At 34.9% G+C, this 23,276-nt stretch overlaps 1 protein-coding gene across 6 annotated transcripts; it reads left to right on the top strand.

Annotated features, from left to right (window-relative positions):
* The first annotated feature begins 524 nt into the window (after positions 1 to 524).
* LOC108338156 (kinesin-like protein KIN-7E, chloroplastic) lies at positions 525 to 23,246 on the top strand. Of its 6 annotated transcripts, XM_017574889.2 has the most exons (26): positions 525 to 907; positions 1,059 to 1,156; positions 2,072 to 2,161; positions 7,965 to 8,017; positions 8,987 to 9,052; positions 9,126 to 9,179; positions 10,153 to 10,212; positions 10,981 to 11,059; positions 11,323 to 11,390; positions 13,511 to 13,573; positions 13,683 to 13,787; positions 16,786 to 16,890; positions 16,990 to 17,097; positions 17,402 to 17,548; positions 17,702 to 17,884; positions 18,064 to 18,234; positions 18,495 to 18,731; positions 18,849 to 18,989; positions 19,078 to 19,194; positions 20,142 to 20,192; positions 20,299 to 20,346; positions 20,418 to 20,636; positions 20,770 to 21,510; positions 22,368 to 22,457; positions 23,064 to 23,119; positions 23,210 to 23,246. In XM_017574889.2, exons 1-25 carry the CDS (start codon positions 666 to 668, stop codon positions 23,082 to 23,084), a joined length of 3,357 nt encoding a protein of 1,118 aa, XP_017430378.1. In that variant the 5' UTR covers positions 525 to 665; the 3' UTR covers positions 23,085 to 23,119; positions 23,210 to 23,246. The 6 variants fall into 6 exon arrangements, with proteins under 6 accessions (XP_017430378.1, XP_017430380.1, XP_052736072.1 ...); XM_017574891.2 differs by lacking the exon at positions 1,059 to 1,156 and having other exon boundaries at positions 737 to 907; XM_052880112.1 differs by lacking the exons at positions 525 to 907; positions 1,059 to 1,156 and adding an exon at positions 5,620 to 5,702 and having other exon boundaries at positions 2,070 to 2,161.
* Positions 23,247 to 23,276: the final 30 nt, after the last annotated feature.

Below are 23,276 nucleotides of genomic sequence, written 5' to 3'. Positions count from 1 at the left end.
TATTATAACATCATTTAATATGCAACAAAAAATGATTATAACTATTCATGTTTTTTTAATTTGAAAATTAAAATATATTAAGATTTTGATAACAAAAATGTATTACAATTTTGGAACATATACAATTTTAATTTTACTTCTCAATTTAGATATTATAAATATATTTAACTATTGTTTATTTTATAGACCCATTAAAAAATGTTCTTGTTTTATGATAATTAATATGCATTGTCCAAAAATTTGTTATAAAGAGAGGAAAATAAAATGCATCCGTTATTAATACAAAATTCTTATACGATAAATTAATAAATAGTTATTAAAAGTATACTTTAAAATATATGTTTAATGTTTTTAATTTGTATCTAATTTAAATTTAATCAATTTTCATTTTTTTTTACTAAAAAAAAAATTAAAATATATTATAGTCATTTATAAATAACCGTACATGAAAATTAACTTTACGTTCAAAGTTTCACTTTTATTTAAATTCAAAAGAAAGGCGAAAAGTAATAGAAAAATCAAAATAAATTGTCCTCTTTTTGGAGGGAGAAGACAGAGTCCAAACTCCAAAGTCTCTGCACTTCCATGGCCGGCACGTGACCCATTCCTTCTCTCTCAAACTCTTACTCTTTCTACCGCCTTCTCCTACCTCTCTTTCCCCGTCAATGTCTTCTTCCTCCGGCTACGTCCGCTCCTCCCAACGAGCCTCCATCTCGCCGCTCCGCTCGCGGAAATCGCCGGTGGGACCTGCCAAGCCCGCCGGAAGACCTACCACACCGTCCTCCTCCTCCACCTCCTCGAGGCCGTCGACCAAGGCCTCTATATCTTCGGTGGCTGCCGCCGCTGTGCTCGACGTGAACAAGGCGAAGGAGAATGTCTCTGTCACAGTTCGGTTTCGACCCCTTAGGTTCGTCCATTTCGCTCCCCTCTAGTTTGTTGTTTAGTATGTGTGTTTTCAATTCGTATATTTTTCATTATTATTATTATTATTATTATTATTATTATTATTATTATTATTATTATTATTATTAAACAATGTTGTTAATGCGTTGTGGTAGTGGGAGAGAAATTAATAAGGGGGACGAGGTGGCGTGGTATGCGGATGGGGATCATATAGTGAGGAATGAGTACAATCCTTCAATTGCTTATGGCTTTGGTTAGTATTCTTATTCACTAATTACTACACATGTTAAACAAACTCTTCCATAAAATAAAGGAAACTCTTACTATATTCCATCTTTTTCGTAATTTTTCGTAATTAGACGTGTCCTTCCTATAGTTAAAATGTTAGACTTTGTTTTGTATGAATTTGGATTGCCTTTAAAATATTAATTTTAATTTTTTTAATATATCAAATTGGGTATATTTTGAAGAAATATGGACAATATCAAGAACACAACAAAGAATTAGACTCATTTTGTATGTACTAAATAAAATTACTGTTCGGTTAAAATTAGCAATCAAGGTAATTATTATTTTAAGGTAGTTATTGTTATAGTCAATTAATTTATTTATAATTGAATGATAGTGTAAAACTCTTTTATGTCATGAGTACATACAGTGTTTATGGTATGTCTGGACAATGTACTCCACAAGCACTTTTAGACAAATAAAAGTAAGAAAATATAAAATCAACTTTTCCATAAGTTAAAATTAGCTGTATAAGTTACTTTGTAAAACTCTCTTATAACTTCACTACTTTTTTATTTTAATTTATGTATGTTAATTTTAGTTTTTGGAGTTGTTGATTACATTAGTTTTTAGAAAAGTTCTTAGTACTTGATGTACAACTAGTGCCAAAATGAGTGCAAAGAACAATAACAAAATAGTTTGAGTATCACATTAACTGGAGATGCAAAACAAAGAACACATAAAATAAGATAAAGATAAATAACCGTCTTGTTTAATAAGCATGTAAGCATTAAAATTCACTACTTCATTGATTCACTTAAAACAACTACAAACTACTCTTATATAGGATTTCTAAATTGAAGAATGTAGCGTATATTACTTGTTCATTCTGTGCGTTCCGTCTATGATGTTTCTTGTTACTATATTTTTCCTGTGACAGATAAGGTATTTGGGCCTGCCACAACAACTCGGCATGTTTATGATGTGGCTGCTCATCATGTTGTCAGTGGTGCAATGGAAGGGATTAACGGTAATGATTTTGCTGTTATTTTTACTAGTGCATGTTAAATTGATATTTTGAAAAGGAAGAAATTAATAGATAGAGGACTTGTAGTAAGTTAATGATTTATTAGTGGCCTGTAAGTTGTCTGCAGGAGCAATTTAATACTAATAATCCCAATTTATGACGGTAACTCGGTTATGTCAGAAAAACTATTTTCTGATGACATTCATAGGAGAACAATTGCTCTTCAATAGAATACAAAATCCTTAATTATGGAAACTCCTAATATATGGTAGGCACAATCTATCCCTATAATTTAGGGTCAATTATCGTGTTCAATACAAATAAAATATAATGTCAGCCTATCCTCCTAATTACGGAATGTAATTAAATCTGCTAATTGCAAAATGTAATTAAATTTGTAGAAGTAAATATTATCTCCAACATAAAGTTGATGAGTCGATGTTATCCATTCCTAAATTGCCAACAATAGATTGAAATGTAACACCACTTAGCCCTTTTGTCAATACATTTGCAAGTTGAATTCCGAAGGATGCAAATGGTGTTCAAATTGTCCCCTTATCCAACATCTCCTTTATGAGGTGTCTATCTCAGTTTTATCATGTTGCACTGGATTATGCACAATATTTATTGCTGACTTGTTGTTGCAATACCTTCATCCAATCAATCTTCAGGCTTTCTAAAATTATCTTTAAATGTAGTATTTCACAAATTCCTAAGGCCATTGCTCAAAATTCTAACTCTACACTTGACCTTGCTACAACATTTTCTTTCTTGCTACTCCAAGTCACCAAATTTCCTCTAAGAATAGTGCAATATCTGGAGATAGATCTTTCAATCAGCTATAGAACTTGCATACTCTGCATATGTAAGCTTTTAATATCATCTCATTCCCCCAGAAAATAGAATTCCTTTTCTAGGAGTTTCTTTGAAGTACTGAGGAATGATAAACAACTTTGAGATGAGTTTCTTTGAAGTATTGTGGAATGATAAACTACTCTGAGATGAGTCTCTTTTGGATTTTGCATGAACTAACTTACAATCCTTACAACATAACCAATGTTGGGCCTAGTACAAGACAAGTGGATCAATTTCTTAACCAGCCTTTGATAAGATTGTCTGTCCACTACAACATCTTCAGTAGTTTTCTCTACTAGTTTGCATCCTAATTTACTAGTTTAAGCCAACAAATCTAGCACATATTTTTGTTGGGAGGTGAAAATACCATGATGGGAATGAACAACTTCAATGCCCAATAAATATTTCAATTAGCCTAACTCCTTATTTCAAATTTTATTGTCAAACATGTTTTTAAGGTTTCTGTTCTTGCTTGATCACGCTAAACCAAGCAGAACTGCCATGTAAATTTCTTCCTCAAGAAGATAAATTCCTGCACACTCTATCCATTGCTAGCTGCTAGAGAAGATAAATTCTAACAAAATTCATTTTTGTAATAGGTGATAAATTTTCTAGGTAGTTAGTCTTATATGTTTCAGTGCATGTATATCCCTTAGCTACTAAGATATTGTTGTCACATGAAGCTTTTGTGATTACTGGATAGTTTATCATAGGACAAAAAGTGTGACAATAGGTACCTTGGCTTTTGAGTATACAAGCAGCGAATGGGTGGCACTCTGAGTTTGTTCTTGTCAAAACTAGGGGTGGCAAAGTGGGTCAGACCTGATGGGCCAACCCACCAACTCAACCTAAAATAGGCAGGCCGACCCATACAACCCGCCAACCTATCGAGGGAACCCACGAGTCATGATGGGCCAGGCCATAACCCGTTAAAATAAAAAAATGCGTGATTGGATTGGGCGAGAGTGAGCCAACATAAGGTTTTGTTGCTCAGTAAAAAACAAACACTCACCATGCACACGTGAGTCGAAGAAGACAACACACAAGACCAAGAAGAAGACACCAATGAGTCCAGAGGGAGAAGCAAATCACGTGACGCGATGTGACGCTAGTCCAAAAGAGCGAATCCAATGCGAGACCAAGAGCACACCATACAGGTCCAAAGGGAGAGCAAGAACAGGATGAACGCGCGAAGAATCCCATATAGGCGAATCCCACAGTGGCGGTTCCCTCATAGAGCAAGGAGGTGCTCCACCACATTTTCCCTGATTTCCCTCGGTTGGCCTTAATTTTTCCCTATCGCCCTCATATTGTTTATCGGTTGTCCTGATTTACCTTGATTTTGTGTTTCTCAGATTGGGGTTTCTACATGTGCAATGTGTTTTTATGAATTCTTGCATTACCATGATTTTGATTTGCCTTGATTTCTTGATTTGCTATGATTTTGCAATCTCTTAATGTTGTTGCACTTGCATTTTCATTGAGGTTGCATTCTTATAGTGTCTCTGCACTTGCGTTTCCATTTAATAGCAAAACATGCAAACAGAGAAAGGAAAAAAATAAAAAACTAGCGGAGTAGCCCGCTACCTTGTCAACCCGCCCAGGGTTAGAATCTCGTAGCGAAATATTCGTGTTTGGACAAAACTAAGAGGGGGTAAATTGGTTTCTTTAAAACAAACTATGCCTTAAAATTTCCCATTTTATAATTATAATCGATTCTTTATAAATAACAATAAAAATAAAGAGTGTAGGGGAATAGAGAATTGCATAAATAGTTTTATATTGGTTTGGATCAAAAGACCCTACATCTAGTTGTTAATCTCTCTAAAGAGGGATTAACCAATCATTATCAAACAACCATAACTTACAATCACAGATAATAAAGTTTGGGCTAGAAAGCACCTCTCTTGAAGACACAAGAGACGAACAACACTTCTTTTGACACAAAGGATGAACAACACCTCTTTTGACACACAAAGGATGGACAACTTTCCTATCAACAACAACACTCAATCACTTGAGACACACTCAATGAAAGTCATTGCTCTATAGGTTTTTCAAATCCTTTTTCACAAACACAGAGTTTCTCTAGCAGTTACAGTTCTAAACCTCCAAGTAAAAAAATAATTTGGAAACTAGGTTTAGCTAAAATATATAGACTCTCTCTTTTGAAAATTTGGTGAAAAGCTGAAGAGTTTGGTCGCAGTTGTTGCTGACAATCGAAGTGATAATTGATTATCACAAAAACCTATTTCAAAAAACATTTCTCGCTGTGATAATCGATTACCAGTAGTGATAATTGATTGTCACAGAGACTCTTCTGAAAAACTTGATTTTAATTAGATAATCAGTTATCATATAGGTTTTTGTGAAAAATAAAACTTTCCCTGAATGCTTTGCTTCTTGGGTTCTGTTTATTGACTCTTGATCTTCTAATTTAAATAAAATACATAGATTACAAGACTTCAACAACTAAATTTTTAAGTCTTCAATGTATCTTTTAAATCCAAACATTCTTTAAGTCTTGAACAATTCTCCATGAGTCATCATCATCAAGACTCTTTACTGAAGCAAGATATTCATCTTCTTCTTTTGTCAACACCCAGGTGTGGGATGAGCTTCTTTCCTCAACTTGTTTTGATGTCAGAGGCTGGCTCGGCGCGATCCGTTTGTTGGGGGCCAATGGCAGGTGGGGCTAAAATGGCCTGGCTTGTTTTGCCACCCTGAGTGAATACTATGTTCACTGTGTACTTTAGGAAGTTCTATATTTTATCCTCGCTGTAATTTTATTCTTTATAACAACCATATCTTGCTATTAATACAATGAATGTATATTAGAACAATCCCATAGTCAGAGGGATTTGTCTCCATAGAATCAACTGTCCATATTTCCTAAAATAACTAGCAGGTTCATGTGTTTATAGGCCTAATGACCTTATAATTGATACAAAAAAGTAGAATATTTAGTCCTTCTAAATTTGAGATGGTACTAGAGCTCTTGATCTTTAGGAGCTTCTAATCATGTCTAGAAACCCTAAAACTTAACCATCATTGTTGCACAACCTTGACCCCTATTGCAACCTTCATTGTTGCGCAATCCACCCTCCCATGATCTTTCCCACCTATGATGGCTGAGATCATGAATCATGGTTTGGAATTTGGGGATACATCCCACATTGATGGAGAATTGCAGCTTGTTCTGTTTATCAGTTAAATGGAAATAATTATCTCAAATGGTCTCAACTGATAGGACCATCTTAAAAGGAAAAGGAAAGGTCAATAACTTCACAGATAATGCCCCTGATGAAAATGATGCAAAGTTAAAATCATGGGATGAAGAAGACTCCATGATCCTGGCATGATTGTGGAATTTAGTGGTCTCATGACTTAGTGATATCTGCATACTTAAATCAGCAAAGGAAATTTGGGAGGCAGTGGAACAAACTTATTCTAAGGCGAAGGATGCGACACAAATCTATGATGTAATGGTGAAAAGTAGGGCTGCCAAATAAGGAAACAAATCAGTTACAAAATGTGTCAATCAACTCAAATCTTTGTGGACGGAATTGAATCACTGTCAGGCTATAAAAGCAAAGTGTTCAAATGACTTACAATCCTTAAGAAGTACATTCAACAAGATAGAGTCTATTGTAGGCTTGAATCCTAAATATGATTTCAAATCATGGAAAAAGGGAAATTCTAAAACTTACTAAAGTGGTAGCCATTATTCGAAGTGAAGAAAGCAGTAGAGGATTGAAGTTGGAGACCTCAATTACTGAAAACTCAACAATGATGGCTGAAGGTGGAACAACCATGATTATTAATTGGAGCAAAAACAAGATCTCCAATATGTAGATAAAACATGATGAGGCCTGATGTGCCTACTACAACAAGCTGCACCACACAAGGGAAAAATTACATGTTGTGGATGGGTATGGGATCTGCAGGACTTAGTCATTGATTCCATCATTGCTCTCAAATGATCAAGTTCCTCTTTATAAACTTTCGTACCAGGCATTGAAAAAAATTTCACAAAATGAAGATGTAACATGGAGAATCCATTTTGGCAAAAGAACCAAAACAATTTATTTAATTCAAATCAAAGCCAAATGAAACATCACCACCCTTGGAATTGGCTCAGGAGGTCTTGACTACCTTGTTTTTGTGGGGACAAAGACTATTAACAAGGCAACGGAAACAAGACTTCTTATAGCCATCTCCGAAACCAACTTGGACTATGTAAGAAAATTAAGCATTATTTTATTGATTACAATCAGTCCAATTACATTCTCGTCATCTTTATTTTGTAATAATCAAATCCTTTAAAATAAGGAAATAAAAATATGTTGAAATAAATAGGAAGATTCTTAACATACTTTTTTGTAATTACTATAGAGATATTAATAATACTTTTGTCCTAATAATCTGCTATTTACAACACAAATAAAGTAAAATTTGTACAAATTTGATAGATATATCTTATATCCCTATTGACATTCAACATAATTAAATCATATCTCCAATAGTTTCCCACTAAAATGTGTGGTTTATTACTAGTGAGACAACTACATATTTATGGGAAAAAGGAAGAAGACCATGGTTCCTTGCCCCATTCATTTACCATTTTGGTTGTCCTTGAGTACACAAAAAGAGATGGTGTCAAAATGCTACACAATCCTTTTCTCCTTGGCACTCCTTTGGAATCAATAAATAAGGTTTTATGTTGTTTAACCTTGGAATAGCCTGCAACTAGTTTATATTCATGATTCTGAGATAGGATCTGGTTCCTCCCAAAGTTGGCATTAGTTTGGTTTTATAAATCTTTATGTTGTGTCCGAGGCGGAATCGTATTATTTCCTAGCAAAACACATTGGTGGTCTTCTCCCTCTTTCACAAACCAATTATAGCACCTAACACAATATTGGTTGAAAATTGCTTTGCTGATCTGCAGGTACTGTTTTTGCATATGGTGTTACTAGTAGTGGAAAGACTCATACCATGCACGTAAGTTAACTGTTTTATCATCTACATACAATGTTATCATATATGCCACCAAACTCTGTATTATTTTATTTGAGCTTTGCAAAATGGAAATGTGTTTGATAGTCCAACCTGTTATTGATCCCCACATGGTGGTTGCAGTCAAACTGTTGCAAGGAAAAACTGGTTGAATGGGATTTATGGCTATTTTTTAATTTTATTTTTTATTGAATTTGTTCGGGAATATGATGTAGGTAGAACTTGGAATAAAACTATTCGAAGAACTACAGAACTTTAGGGATTCCAATGAATGAATAGAATCCAAAATATATTGATTTGAGGAAGATTACAAGACTGTTTATTCAGAATTCAGATGCCCTCATTCTCTTTAGAGTGTGCTTATTTATAGAAATGCATTATACCAATTAACTATCAATGCCATAAATAAAAATCCTAACAGAATAATCAAATTTAGATTGATTGGTAATCAAAATTAATCCGATTGATAATCAGAATTAAATGGATTGGTTGTCACGTAGCTTCCTTATTTGTGTTCCTATATGAGAGTAGACTTCTGAGTATCTTTGTTATTTGCATTTCTGCATAATATTTTCATTCCCTTAAATATTCTGATTTTTTTGGGATAAAATTTAGAGAAACACATTGGACAAAGGACACCTTTTGACTTTGGGGAGGTGTGCTATACTTAAATTTACAAGAAGGAATAATTAAGTGAATAATTCTAACTCTATTCTCTACTTTACAATGAATATAAGCAACTTGGGAAAGTGGAACGGGTATGCCTACAATTCTATGGTTTCCAATGGTTACAAATCTAGTCACTTAATGAGTTCACAATGTTGGAGAGTGATGTGTGAATGCTTAGTAACTGCCTATAAGTTATAACTTATATTTGCTAATCATCTGCATTAGCATGGACTAGAAATTTAACAAGAGGAAAAAAACCTTATATTTGCTATATAATTTTGCCAGGGGGAGCAAAAGTCACCTGGAATTATCCCACTTGCAGTGAAGGATGTCTTCAGTATAATACAAGAGGTACAGAGTTGAGTTTTTCAAATTGCACTTTAAATCCGCTCATATCCTTGATAGGCTATGTTTGTCATTTCAGACTCCTGGTCGGGAATTCTTATTACGTGTCTCATATCTTGAGATTTACAATGAGGTTAGCATCATATACTACTACAATGTTATATTGACCTCTCTCATCTTTTTCAAGCTTGTTATACCTATTCTGGGGCAATTCATCTTTGAAGTAGCAAGAATGATGACCAGATTAACTCTATTGTTGTTAGAGAATAGCCCTTGCAAAATACAAAAGGACCATCTGAGTTTTAGTTATGGTGTAAAAAATGGATTGAAAGATTTTGTTTAAAAGCAGGTGTGACATTAGCTCAATATGAAATGGTTGCAGATGACATAGGTTGAAATGGGTGGACCATTATGTAGAGTGATGCCATTATACAAGTAGACGCATGGACGTTTGAAAACAGTATGAATATTTATTTAGTGTTTGTTCAATAGAAAATGGAAGCTACATGTTTTATAGCACATACAACCCTGTTGGAACCCAGTTTTCCCAAAGGAAAATAAAATGCTTTCCACGAAGTCTGTTGCAGATGAAAATGGGAAGAGGTTTAGCATTCCATGATGCAAAAAATGCTTAGTGATATGGTCATTGACGTCTTGCAGTAGACTTAAAATATTAAATTTGGCTTAAAACTTTATCTTGGTTGGATCAGTTGTTAGGGAATATAAGCATACAAAGTTGTGCTTTGAAAAAAAAAATTTAATTTCAAATGTCTTCTCACTTAATGTTTTCTCCAATTTGATTATCAACTCCAAGCCTGATAGTTGTTAGTTGGGTTTTTAGGTTGGGTGAGACTTTCTATATTGTTGGGGGTCTTTGTATGCAGGGGACGTTTTTGATAGTTTGGAGAAGGGTTGACAGGATTTTTGGCATCCTGTGTGAAGGGAACATTGTCCCTTGGCTGCTCTCATACTGTATTTGTGCCCAAAATCAATAATAATAGTTCTACACAGTGAGTATAGGTGGTTGCAGTGGGTTTTTCCAGGTTTCTTCTATCTAGGTACCTAACAGCATCCCTTTTCTTCAATTTTGTCTGCTCTTGTTGTAGGTCATTAATGACTTGCTGGATCCAATTGGGCAGAATCTAAGAATTCGAGAGGATGCTCAGGTATTTGTATTTATTAATTAATATTGGTTTCAAGAGCTGGTCATTATTTATTTTCATTTGTTCATCTCACAAATAGCTTATCCAAAAGTCTTTTGAGTTTCTTTTTAGAGCTTACTATGTTGTTAGTTGTTAGCGTTGTGTTCTCACTGTTATAAGTTTTACTTTGGTGAATTTTACATGGCCAGTTTACCTTCAACTTTCCGCATGTCTGATCTTTGATTGTTGAAATTATAAGGTTTAAATATGGGGAAAGAGAGTTTTGAGACTTTGAATAATAGTATATCAGATCAATATTGTGTATTCTAATATGATTCTTAATTCTTGTAGTTGTAAGGTCCATACACTTCTAATTCTTGTATGAACATATGTAAAACAATCCTAATTCTGCCATAAGAGATCCCAATTCAAATTCATATCTGTTAGATATGTTTTGTATATGGGCTTCGGCCAAGCCCTATGTAATGCTTTATATTATATCTTCCTCAGCTGTGAAAATAGGAAGACAAAAGGATTATGTCACACCAACGCATACCATTTCTCTTTATCAATATAAACCGTATTTTATGTCAAATGTAATTCTTAGTGTCATTACTTAAGTAATACCTGGAAGCTAGCTAAATTTGGTACTTGTTGCCAGCAATGTTCTTCGATACACAAAGAAAGCTACTGGTTCTTATTTTTCTTGTCGTAGACATCACATAAAGTAGGCACAATATGCCTTTTAATTGAATCTTATAATGAGACTAGAGGTATATGTAATGGTAACAGGGTACTTATGTTGAAGGAATCAAAGAGGAAGTTGTGCTATCTCCTGCTCATGCCCTTTCTTTGATTGCTACTGGAGAAGGTATGAAAAACCTTTCAGTGTTTTTCTTCTCTTATCATTTTAAATCGTCGGTAGCATTCACTTCTTAGTTTTACCCTTAGAATGCCTTACGCTCTGCTCCACTGAAACATGACCATCCTTTGCTCTTAAATTTTTCTGCTTCCTGCAATTTTATGATCTCCTGGGAGTTATTTATTGTTGAAATATTTCCTTTGGTCATGTATTGTTAGATTCTTGTTTATTCTAATTCATGCATTTTAATTCTTGTTTCTGAAATAATGCAGAGCATAGACACGTGGGTTCAAATAATTTCAATCTTGTTAGCAGTCGAAGCCACACTATTTTCACCTTGGTATGTCAAGACAATATCCATATGCTTAAGATTTTAATGCATGCTTCTTTGTCATTTAAAACTCCAAAAGAATTTCTAGTGGGCTTAGATTTAGAATGTGTTCAATATTTTTATGTTTACTAATATAATTTTCTATGTTGCCAAAGTCTTGTGTAAAATACCTGTCTATATGCATTATTATTGTAGTAGTCTGGCAGCAGCTACTGAACATAGGTGAATGTGTTTGCAGCCTCTGGACTCAATGTTATATAATCAAATTATTTTCAATAGGCAATATTATTAAATGTACGAGTAGTGGAATGCAGTCATGAGTGTCAAAAGTATTTGACACTGACATGGTGACTATTTTGAGATGCCCGTTACGGAGTAAAATATCTGAAGTTCTGGATCTTAGAGAATACATTTGTGACAAGAAAGAAGATTAAAAAACAAAAAAGAGAAAATGTACTTTTTCTCAGGAGTTTCATATTTTGGGAACATGTCAAAAAGATTATAGAGGATTCTGATCCTACACTACAATCTCAGAACAGAGGTTGCTTGAGAGAAATTGCTTCTTAATTCTTAACACAATCCTTCTTATTAATACTATTAGTGATTGACTACAGAAGCTAATCAAGAAATAATTCTAGAGCTAGTTAGAAGCTGTTAACCAGAGTCATAATAAATAACAATCTAAATTAACATTCTTACAGTCCAATCTAGTTAATGTTGCTTTAAGCTTTTGGTTGTTCAGAAGCCACACAAAACAAACAATTCCTGACAGATGTAAGATGCTATAAACATAAGAGGAATATAGTTTTTATTAAGTGATTGCATTGAATATTCTTCTTTTTAACCTTCGGTAATACCTTGTTAGGACTTAATCACAAGAGGAGAGTCTATAACCCAAAAAGAATAGTTTGTTAGGTGGGAGAGCGTTAAGGTTTAAGTATTCTATGTGAGACTCGTAACATTGCATCCCCTTTTTACGGGCTAGACATCAAATAGCTTCACTTTATCAACACTGACTTGCTGATAGTCCTTTTCTTCTCTAGAAGACTTCACTTATACCTATTTGGCTGGCACTTCTATCCGTCCTATAGATACAATCTTTTCATAGCCCAACTTTCAACGAAAGACCCAATTTTCTTTTCTTCGAAGATGATGGAAAGTGATAGCTTGGGCCCAAGCCCATCTGCCAATCAAGGACCAAGCCCATCTTTCAATCAAGGCCCCATCACTAGAGGTATGGCTAGAAGACTCCTAGAGGACCTAGAAGACATTCCCAAGCAAGTAGAAATGAAGAACTACTTCATTTGGAAAGAAGGCTAGAAGAATTTCCGGATTTGGCTGTGCTCAACGCAAACCCTCTCTCGCCCAACGTGCGCGTGATGATCAACTTAAGTTGGTAGCACCATGGAAAGGCTTGGATGGATCTATAAATCCACCTTTCCACCTCTTTGTAATCACTTTGTACATTAATGGTAAAGAACCTATGTTGAGATGACTCCAGATTCTTTCCTCTTCAAAGTTGCGGCTAGAGAGAGAGCTTGACCTCCTCTAGCCACCTTCCTTACATATATTATCCTTCTAAGCTTCCTAGCTCATCACAAATACAACCACACCCTTGCACCGAGCTACTATTCCATTACTTTGCCTCCTTAGTTCTCTGTTTCCGCTGCCTCCATTTTCACATCACGAGCTGTTCATCCTTTGCTCATGGATTCCTCTTCCAAATGCCATCCAGAAGAGTGTATCAGAAAGTAACCGGCCAAATTGACAATACATTAAGAAAATTAAGTTTTGGTCTGTATCAGATGGTCCTGACTCAAAAAAGCCCATATTATTGGTGGTGTGCACTAGTTACATTACCAGTCAATTAAAAGATCTAAGTAAAAAATATTTTGGTATATATTTTTTTCTTTCACTTCCTTATTTGCACTCTTTTAAGTTTTAAACTAATTTTTGTGGTTGCAGAGCTCTATTATTTCATGAATTGGTTAATTTCGTGTCTAGCTAGCTATATGACAGAATTCATTATCAATCTGTTTACATCAATCATAATTGGGATTGTACTATACCATTGTTTCTACTTTTTGTTGTGGATTATGCTGTTTTAGTGATTACATTGTTTCTATTAGACTATTGAAAGCAGTTCGCGAGGGGAAAATACAAGGGAAGAGGATGTGACATTGTCCCACCTGGTAACACTCACAAGACCAGGATTATGATTACTATATTGCTCCAGTAAATACCTCCATCGTTTTGTTTATTTCTAAGAGCTCCTTCCCCACCCCCCAACTCCTTTTCCAGCACTTAATTGACCTTGCAGGTTCAGAAAGTTCTAAAGCTGAAACAACTGGTCTGCGGAGAAAAGAAGGTTCTTATATAAATAAAAGCTTGCTTACTCTTGGAACGGTAATACTATACTAATGTTTTAGATCTTAGTTTTTCTCTTGCCCTGTTTTATGCATGACATTGTAGTTATTTCAAAGGACAGGTACTGTACATATTTATTTTGTTTGCTTTTGAGGTTAGTTGTGTATTTGTTGATTTAGGAGAAACTATGGTTGATAAGTTACTATAGGACATAGTAATTGTTAGAATAAATAGAAAGAAGTTGTATTGGAAAACTGCTATCTGAACTGTACCTGTCTTTGTACCTTGGTCTCTAGTTTGATATTTTCTCTTCCCTATACTCTTTGTATCAGAATTCTTTCAATATAAATATGAGAACATATGAGAGGAGTGATTAAGGTCTCTCAAATATAGTCTCTTTTATTTATCAACTGTAATTAATTATAAGTGTGTTGTTAGAAGCTGTTGGATGATTTTATAGATCTTTTTGTAATCATTACTTTAGGGTTAGAATTCTCTATGTATAGAGACTGGTGTATCAATTCAATAAAATTTCTCTCATTTAGTTTAATCTTTTTTCAATTTGGTATCAAATCTCTTGAATGTGGGAGCTCACCTTCTGCATTTCTTTCACATTTCTTCTTTGTTGTCTTAGCTATGGTTCCTTTTTATAGGGTTGCCTAAAGTGCGCCCAACTTGTGTTTCAGGACCGTTGTTTCTACCACCATTGTTGCGCCGCCATCTTAGTAGTCGCTTGCTTGCATGCACAACTTTTTTCTTTGGAGTGGGGTTTTTGCACCACTCATTTCTGGTACCATTCCCACCACTGCTTGCTTGGTTGAAGTCATCTTGAAGTGGCGGTTCCAAATTTGCCATTGTTTTTCCCTTTTGCCTTTGGTTGCATGTCTCTCCTATGAGGAGCACTGATCATGGCGACACTATTATGCTTATTTCTCTTTGATCTATTTATTGTCCTAAACAAAAGAGCTATGGAATTCTGTTACGTGACCGAGTACGAGACGTAACGAAATCAACCTCTCACACTCAAAACAAGCAAAAAAATAATGAAAGAATGGAATTGAACGAATGAATCTCTTTTATTGATGGTAATATCTGAGTAAACACAGGTAAACAATAATTGGGAGCATAACCTCCTTCAATTACTTTGGGAGCATAACCCCCCTCACAAGACAATAATGTCTGTCACAAAACTCAATAATCAAAAGCATACCTTTAACCCTAGACTCGAACTTTATTTATACTAATTATTTCTCGCACATCTCTTATTAAATATTTCCCTAGAATATATCTGCATTTAATATAAATATCCCTATATTTAATATAAATATCTCCCCATATATTATCCTAGCATATATCCTTAATTATAAATATCTTATATTGAATATTTCCCTGAATATATATTTATTTACTCTAATTAACTTATACTATATTTATTTACTCTAATTAACTTATACTGAATATTCTCTCTGCTTCCTACCGTTCGGCCTGGTTGCTCCCCGCCTCCCACCGTTTGGCCTGGTCGCTCTCCATTGTCCACCGTTCGGCCTAACCTCTCCATGCCTTCCACCGTTTGGCCTTTACGGTCAATACCGTTCGGCCTCACTTCCCTCCTACCTTTCTTCTCCTTCTCATTACCTCCCACCTTCTACCCTAACAAATTCATATTTGTTGGCATGACAACTCCACTATGCAATGTTAATCTTCCAAATTTGCTTGATTTGAATGGTTGAAATTATCTCCAATGGGCTCAATTTATTAGGCCCACGTTAAAGGATAGAGTTAGGCTCAACCATATTGAAGGAGAGGTCATATCTCAAGATAACCCTTATTTCCTAATTTGGGACAATGATTATTCAACTAGTTACATGGCTATGTGGATCCATGACTACATGAATCAATAAAAATTATGTGTCCTACTATGGTACTTGTAAAATTTGGGAAGACCTTGCAAATACATATTCCATGTGACTAAACATATCTACATGCTATAAGTTAGAAAGTAAGATCTTTGGTACAAAGGTGCCCTCTCTATGGAAAAATATTATGGAATGTTGAAGGGTTATGGATCGAGTAGGACCAATATCAAAATTTGGCGCTTGAAAATAGCAGGGATGTTGTAGCTCTTACTCAGTTTGTTGAACAATTCAGGATATTTAAGTTCTTATTAGGATGGAATAAGAATACGACCTGTTAGGGAACAAATTCTTGGGAAGGAAAGACTCCTCTTTTTGAAGGTATTGTTCGAGGTGAGGAGACTCGTTGAATGGTCATGATGAATGAGTATTCCACTCAAAGAATTGCCATGTTCTCTGGAAAGGTTTCCCGACCTAGAACTTCAAATTTTGGGAACATGAAACTCAGCTCAAAAGGCAAGGAGGAGTGTTGGTGTTCTCATTTTTAAGAAATTTAGCCATGTTAAGGAGATTCAACAACTTGAGGGGGAGCATATTGATTCAAGATAAAATATAGATGATAAGCAGCAATAGGATTTTGTAATTAGTTACAAGTGTGCTATAAGAAGCTGTTAAAAGATTCTAAGATCTCTTGGTGATTATTACTTTAGGATTAGGTTTCTTTATAAATAGAGGTTGATGGATTGTTTCAAAGATCAATTTCAATAAAATCTTCAGTCAGTAGAATCTTTTTCAAGTGTACTAAATAGAACATTTTTTCCCTCTGCAGTACTTGCTTTGGTAATAATTTGTTCTTGAGTTTTATGCTTCACTTTCTTCATTAATCCTTTGGATTTAAAAGTCCTTATATAGCCCATATGTGCAGTGAATTATCTAACGAGTCGCTTCGTCTGTTAACAATTGTTTGGAATACATCTCTGTGTCGGTAGTAAGTCTTTGTTATAAGGCTATAAGGAACATATTTTGGTTATTTCTAGTATTATGCTATGGTGCCAGCTTGTAGTATGTTCTACAAGTAAAGAATATCAATGGTGTACTCATGTTTTACATTCTTATGGTGTGACATCCCCAATATCAAATTTTGTAAGTGAAGTAATTATCTTTATCTTGTTTCTGCATTGCAGGTGATTGCTAAACTAACAGATGGAAAGGCAACTCATATTCCTTATCGAGATTCAAAGCTCACTCGATTGTTACAATCATCCCTTAGTGGCCATGGAAGGATTTCTGTTAGTGCAATTTATCTTTAAATTTTCTGCCAGTTGTAATTTGTAAACATTTTCATCGCCAACTAATGTTTGAAAATGAATATGGTTTGGTTGTTGAAGCTCATTTGCACAGTTACTCCCGCATCTAGCAGTAGTGAAGAGACGCATAACACATTAAAATTTGCTCACAGGAGTAAGCATGTTGAAATCAAAGCTTCTCAAAATAAGGTTAGTTAATGTGTAAAATGCCGATATTGTGATAATGTTAGGTTTCTTGAAGGCAAGAAACCCTGAACACCATCCTAGTATGAACACTATATACGTAACTCACCCTAGCTCACAAAAGAATAACTGTCTCTTTATTTCTGGCAACACAACAATGTACAAACGCATTTAAGGAAGCCTGTCTTCCTCCCCACAGGATGCAAAGATCCTCCCTTTTTTCCCTGACATAAACCCTTATGACCTATCAGATAACCTCTTGACACATTAGTTTCATGCTATTTAACTTTCAGCTGATTTCCTGTGCTAGATTTTGGATGAGAAGTCTTTGATCAAGAAATATCAGAGGGAAATTTCTGAGTTAAAGCAGGAGCTGCAACATTTAAAGCGTGGCATGGTTGAGAATCCCAATATGCCCACATCTTCACAAGAAGATCTGGTTAATTTGAAGCTTCAGGTTTGTGCTGAGGCATGTATATTGGATCATCTAAAAAATGCCACTGTACTTGGTGGGAGACTTATGTGTCTTGAATCTTAACCTAGTGATATCTTTATTGGGTATGATGTTCTTTCATTTCCCCACATTAAGCATTACTTGATTATGTAATAGCTTGAAGCTGGCCAATCCAAATTGAAGTCGAGATTGGAAGAGGAGGAACAAGCTAAAGCAGCATTGATGGGAAGAATTCAACGTCTAACCAAATTAATCTTGGTTTCTACAAAGAATGCGATGTCATCAAGCATTCCAGAAAGGCCCAGCCATAGACGGAGGCATTCTTTTGGGGAAGATGAGGTATTTTCTTACAAGGGTACTCCAGTTAGTGAAGCAGTCAATATGCTTTGTAATTTGATCCTTTAATGTATAGACTTTCAATCGATGTGTTGTTTTTACATACACATTTGCAGTTTTTTACAGTAAAATTGTAAACGCTATTTATGATAGTGACAGATGTTCATCTTCTTTGAATGCAGCTAGCATATTTACCAGATAGAAAACGTGAGTCCTGGATAAATGATGATGCAGGGAGCCACGCTTCAGTTCCTTCACCAGAAGAAAAGGATGATGTTATCAATTTAGATGAATTGGGGAAGGATTACAAAAGAAGCAAAAGGCGGGGAATGCTTGGGTGGTTGAAGCTAAGAGTAAGTTATTTTCTTTATTTGAAATATATTATTTACTATGTTGACATAATTGACTAGATGATTGAAGAAATCAGAAGTTAATATGAATCTATAAATAAAAAAAATTCTAATTCATAAATAATAGGTTACTAAAGTTTGGGGACTTTTTGCCTAGTGTGGATTTGGATTTTACGATTGGTATTGCTTGATCTAAATTTTACATGAACTTAGTACATCACATTTGTATGTTATCCGACCAATAATATTTACCACCGATGCAGAAACCTGATAATGTTGATGGATTATCACCAAATGTTGATAGTGAAGGGTCTGCAAATGGATCACCTGCATCTGGCTCAAAATTAACTCCAACTAGAGTTATGCTTTATGACATGAAAGATTCACGCAGGAATTCAGTCAGCAGAAAGCATAATGCCCCAGCCATTAATTCTTTTCCAGGAAGAACTCAAGCAGGTGATTTATTCAGTTTAACTGTTGGAGGCCGTGAGCTTCCTCAGGTAAGATCTCAAATACTAGTGATCAATGTTTTTGGAAAGATAAACATGATACATGCATATTGAAATCCACGACTTTGTGGATGTGAACCAAAATTGTGCTGAATGACTTCCTTGCAGACTGGAACTACTGTTACAGATCAAATGGATCTACTGCGGGAACAAGTGAAAATGTTGGCTGGAGAGGTGGCCTTCTGCATTAGTTCTCTGAGAAGACTGTCAGAGCAAGCTGCTAACAAGCCTGAAGATATCCAATTACAAGTGAGATTTCTACTTGAGATTGACAAATGACCAACAATTTTAATATATCTGAGTAAAACTGGGTGGGGTATTTTGGTTATTATGACAGGAGGACATGCATAAGTTGAAGGGTGAAATTAGCCAAAAGAAGAATCAAATCCGTATCCTTGAACAACGGATGATTGGATCCTTAGGACATGCACCAAGTAATACCGAAATGTCACAGGTAACTAAATTAAAATATATTTGAAGTGCCTTGGCTTTACTATGTTAGGAAAATAAAGATTTTCTTTATTGAAAACAATTACACCAATGACATTTTCATATTCTCTAATTGTAAAAATAAAGTTTTTTTAAATAAGGAAATAAACATATACTGAAATGAATAAAATAATTCTAAAGATCTTTTTTCCTGATTATTATGTAGATATTGAGAATATTTTTGCTAATAGTCTGCTATTTACAACACTTCCTCTCATTTTGTATGTGACAACCAGGCATCATTACATGAAGTTTGGTTCTAATCATCAACATATACCAAAAGTGCACAACCTTGCATTGATTTTTGTGGATAAAAAGCAAAGAGTTAAATTTACTGCTTACAAAACCTAGCTGACGAAGTGTTGATTGCAACCTGTTGAACCATTGTTGTGGTGCTTGTTTTCACCCATCGAATGCGTTATTCAATTTACAAACAAAAAATTTGTCCCCCACTTCAACTCTAGGAGGTTGTCATATAAACTATTTCTTCAAGAATACCAAACTTTGACTAAGTTGTTTGTTTCAGTCGTGAGGATCTCTAGAGATATCAGTGAGGGCGTTACTGGACTACTTTTGATAGAAATTTCTGTAGTTGACTCCGATGGGTTTGGTTTGCATGTACTGGGTCCTATGCTCAACAAATGAACTTCAAATTTAATTCTCTTTTCTTGCCTTGTCGAGAGATACTTCCCCACTTTCTTTTGGTTAAAGAATAAAATCTATCATACCCAAAGTTTTAGTTGCGATTTCAGTAGCTTGTAATGAATGACACTTCGTTTTCTAATGGTTCTTAATGAAAGCTTAGTTTGCAAATTTTCTACGTATTCATGGCCTTTCTTTTTTTTTTCTAAAATAAAAATTGGGGTATATTTTATCGGTAAACATCAACTAACACATTACTTTATAATGTAGGCTCTATCCAAGCTTACCACTGAGCTCAATGAAAAAATATTTGAACTTGAGGTAGGTTGTCTTGTCCTCTCGATAGTTTCAGAATGGTTTCATTCCATTTAAGTAGCATAAATCTCAGTACTATAGTAAGGCGTTCTAATGTTAATTGGGCATTCAGATCAAGTCTGCAGATAACAGGATACTTCAAGAGCAATTGCAGTTGAAGGTATATCACACAATTGTATGACCTTTTAAGGCGACTTGTTGCAATTCCTGACATTTGCTTAAATTCTACAGAATTCAGAGAATGCTGAGATGCAAGAGACAATTATTTCACTAAAGAAACAGATAAATTTCTTGGATAAATCATCAACTTATTATCGTCATGTTGCTGATAATGAGACTGACTATTCTATAGACGTATTGGGAAAGTCCGATGAAGCACAATCAGTCAAAAACTTGAATGTGCAGGAAGGAAGTAACGATTCAATTATACATTCCGAAGTTCTTGTGCAGGTTCTCTCTCTCTTTCTGGCACCTTCTGCTGAAGGAAACTTAAAATGAATAAATTTGGGAACTGATTCTTACACGTGTTTTCTTGTTTGTGTTCCAGTAGGAGTGAAATAATTTTTACTATAAAATTGTGCAGGCTGCTGAAATAGAGAATTTAAGGCAAGAGAATGTGCGATTGGCAGAAGAGAAAGACGGGCTTGAAATTCAAAGTCAGAAACTTGCCGAGGAAGCTTCATATGCAAAAGAGTTGGCAGCAGCCGCAGCAGTTGAACTCCGAAACCTGGCTGAAGAAGTGACCAAACTTACATATGAAAATGCAGAGCTGAGTGGTGATCTGGCAGCTGCAAAAGAGACACCTGGCAAGTCAAACTTGTCTCCAGCATCTTATGAAAGCAAGCAAAATATTAAGAATAATTTTCAATTAGATGGGAAATCAAAAAAGCGTGGGAATGAATTTCTTATTGAGGAGTTGCAGAAGGACCTTAGTGCTAGACTCCAAAGAGAAGCTGCTCTAGAAGCAGCTCTGTCTGTGAAAGTCGAAGTAGAAGCTGACCTAAGAAGGACACTTGATGAAATAAAACACCAAAAACAAGATTTGGAATATGAGCTTTCTAGCATGCAGATACTGGTGTCAAAGATGAGGAAGTCTGGCATTAATGTTGAGGACAAGTCAACAGTTCATGTGCGTGATGATGTACAAACCAAGGTTAAAAGTGGATATCCAACATCTAATGGGTACTCTCATAGGAAACAGTACAAAGAAGCTGAAACTTTAGGATGCATGGAAGATATGATTGCATTAGAAGAACTAAGGGCTAATTATCAAAGAGAGAGAAGAAGATGCAAGGAACTTGAAAGTCATATTTCTATACTGAAGGTATCTCATTTTGATGATCTCATTTTATATTTCATTGATGTTCCATGATAATATGAATCATACTAATTATCTGCATTGAGTGAATTTCTTGACTTAACTGAGGTTGGGGATGAGAAAATGAGTTTAGGTGACTGGTTTTTACGAGAGACGACGAAGTAAGAGAAAATTGAGGAAAGCTAGACTGTAAAGGGAGGAGGAATAGATGTATTCATGATAGATATGATTAACTAATTCTATAAAATTGTAATTAATAAAATAGAAATTTCTGTCAAAGAAACATAATTAGTGGAAAAACATGAATAAATCTTTCAAAGAGGATAGATCAGACTACAAATACAACTACATATGTATCTGAAAGAATTTACCTCAGTCTATAGTGTGACTTAGACTACATTTTTGTGTTTGAAATTCAGACACTGAATTAGGGAAAGCGGGAATTTACAAAGTTCGAAACACAATTTGCTTAGATATCTGGAATCTAGTAGCTAAATCTCTGGCGAGCTTTAGGTTCCTGTATGGCTGCAGCTAAAGACAATGGACCAGTAGGAATGATTAATGGTAAAAGAATATTGCAACCAGGGAGACCAGCTTCAACAAACCAAGTTACTAGCACCAGCCTAAAATTTGCAACTAGTATAGAAAATTCATACTCTATGGAATTTGATCTTTCAACACGGTGAAGCAGTATCATGAATTTGGTTTCTCTAGTCTTCTTTGAAGAGTAGGAATCAAAATTGCCTAGAATAGTTATTTCCGTAGGGGTCATGTATTTTGTTTTAGATAAGCCTGGACTTGGTGTTCTGATTTTCATACTTGAAGAAAGATCGGAAATGATATTACTTTTAACCTTGTAATAGGGTGAGGATATCGCTGGTCTGGATGTTTTGGCTCTTGAAGAACTACAAAACCTTCATATTGAGGCAATAACAAAGATTTGCCAGGCAAAGGTGACACGTCTTACTTTCCCGCCTTTCAAAAATAATTATTCATTGCTAAATCTTTTCGAAAGAAAATTATATTTTTTCTGCTTCGCTTTAAGATTTTAATATATGTTTCAGGGTCATATTTTTGTTATTTTTTTTCTTATTTTCCTTTATATTCTGGAAAAGTAAACACCAACTCCGTCGAAGATGTTTCTGATATATTCACATTGATGATGCCTAGATATGTTTTTTAAAACCGGCTTTCCAACGTACCTTATAATATCTGAAATCACCTTTCTTGTACAACTGATTACTTCCTTTACTCATTATTTTCTTAACACCGGTGCTGAATTGGCAATACCTAGATATCGATATTATGAATTTTCAGTGTCTGAAGAGGCTGTATATGTAAAGAAAAGTCCTGTAAGTTAATTCAAAATTGTAGACTTGCATTTACCAGTTCATGAAAACCACGTGGTGTTTATGGAGGAAGAAAACTGAGCAACATGCTGTTCTTTTATTGAGCAGTTGTCTTTTAAGCGGTGTACTTGTCTGTTATCTTCTACCTAATATTATAATCTCTTGCGACCAACCTATGGTGACTGATGAATGGTATTTAACATCTTGCAGTACGCCAATCAAAACTTATAGCATCTTGCTGGAGTGTTACAGACAGGGTATTCGAAGTTAGTAACGATTCCCAAGCATTCGGACGCCTGATTTTTATTTTCTTAATTTAGGAGGTTCTTTTAACTTAATATGCATTTTAATTGCAGATACATTATACTTCATAAGTTACCAAAATACTGACAACCACCTACCAATCATACTTAAGCTGGTGTA

Source organism: Vigna angularis, chromosome 7 (assembly GCF_016808095.1).
Source record: "Vigna angularis cultivar LongXiaoDou No.4 chromosome 7, ASM1680809v1, whole genome shotgun sequence".
In the NCBI taxonomy this organism is placed as follows: domain Eukaryota; kingdom Viridiplantae; phylum Streptophyta; class Magnoliopsida; order Fabales; family Fabaceae; genus Vigna; species Vigna angularis.
Note: the sequence above shows the minus strand (reverse complement) of the source record. Positions and strands in the feature narration are given on the sequence as shown.

Coding starts and splice junctions, on each gene's coding strand:
- LOC108338156 (XM_017574889.2), top strand. CDS start 666: ATGTCTTCTTCCTCCGGCTACGTCCGCTCCTCCCAACGAGCCTCCATC. Junction 18,235..18,494: donor TTGGGTGGTTGAAGCTAAGA/GTAAGTTATTTT, acceptor CCACCGATGCAG/AAACCTGATAATGTTGATGG. Junction 19,195..20,141: donor GTAATACCGAAATGTCACAG/GTAACTAAATTA, acceptor TTTATAATGTAG/GCTCTATCCAAGCTTACCAC.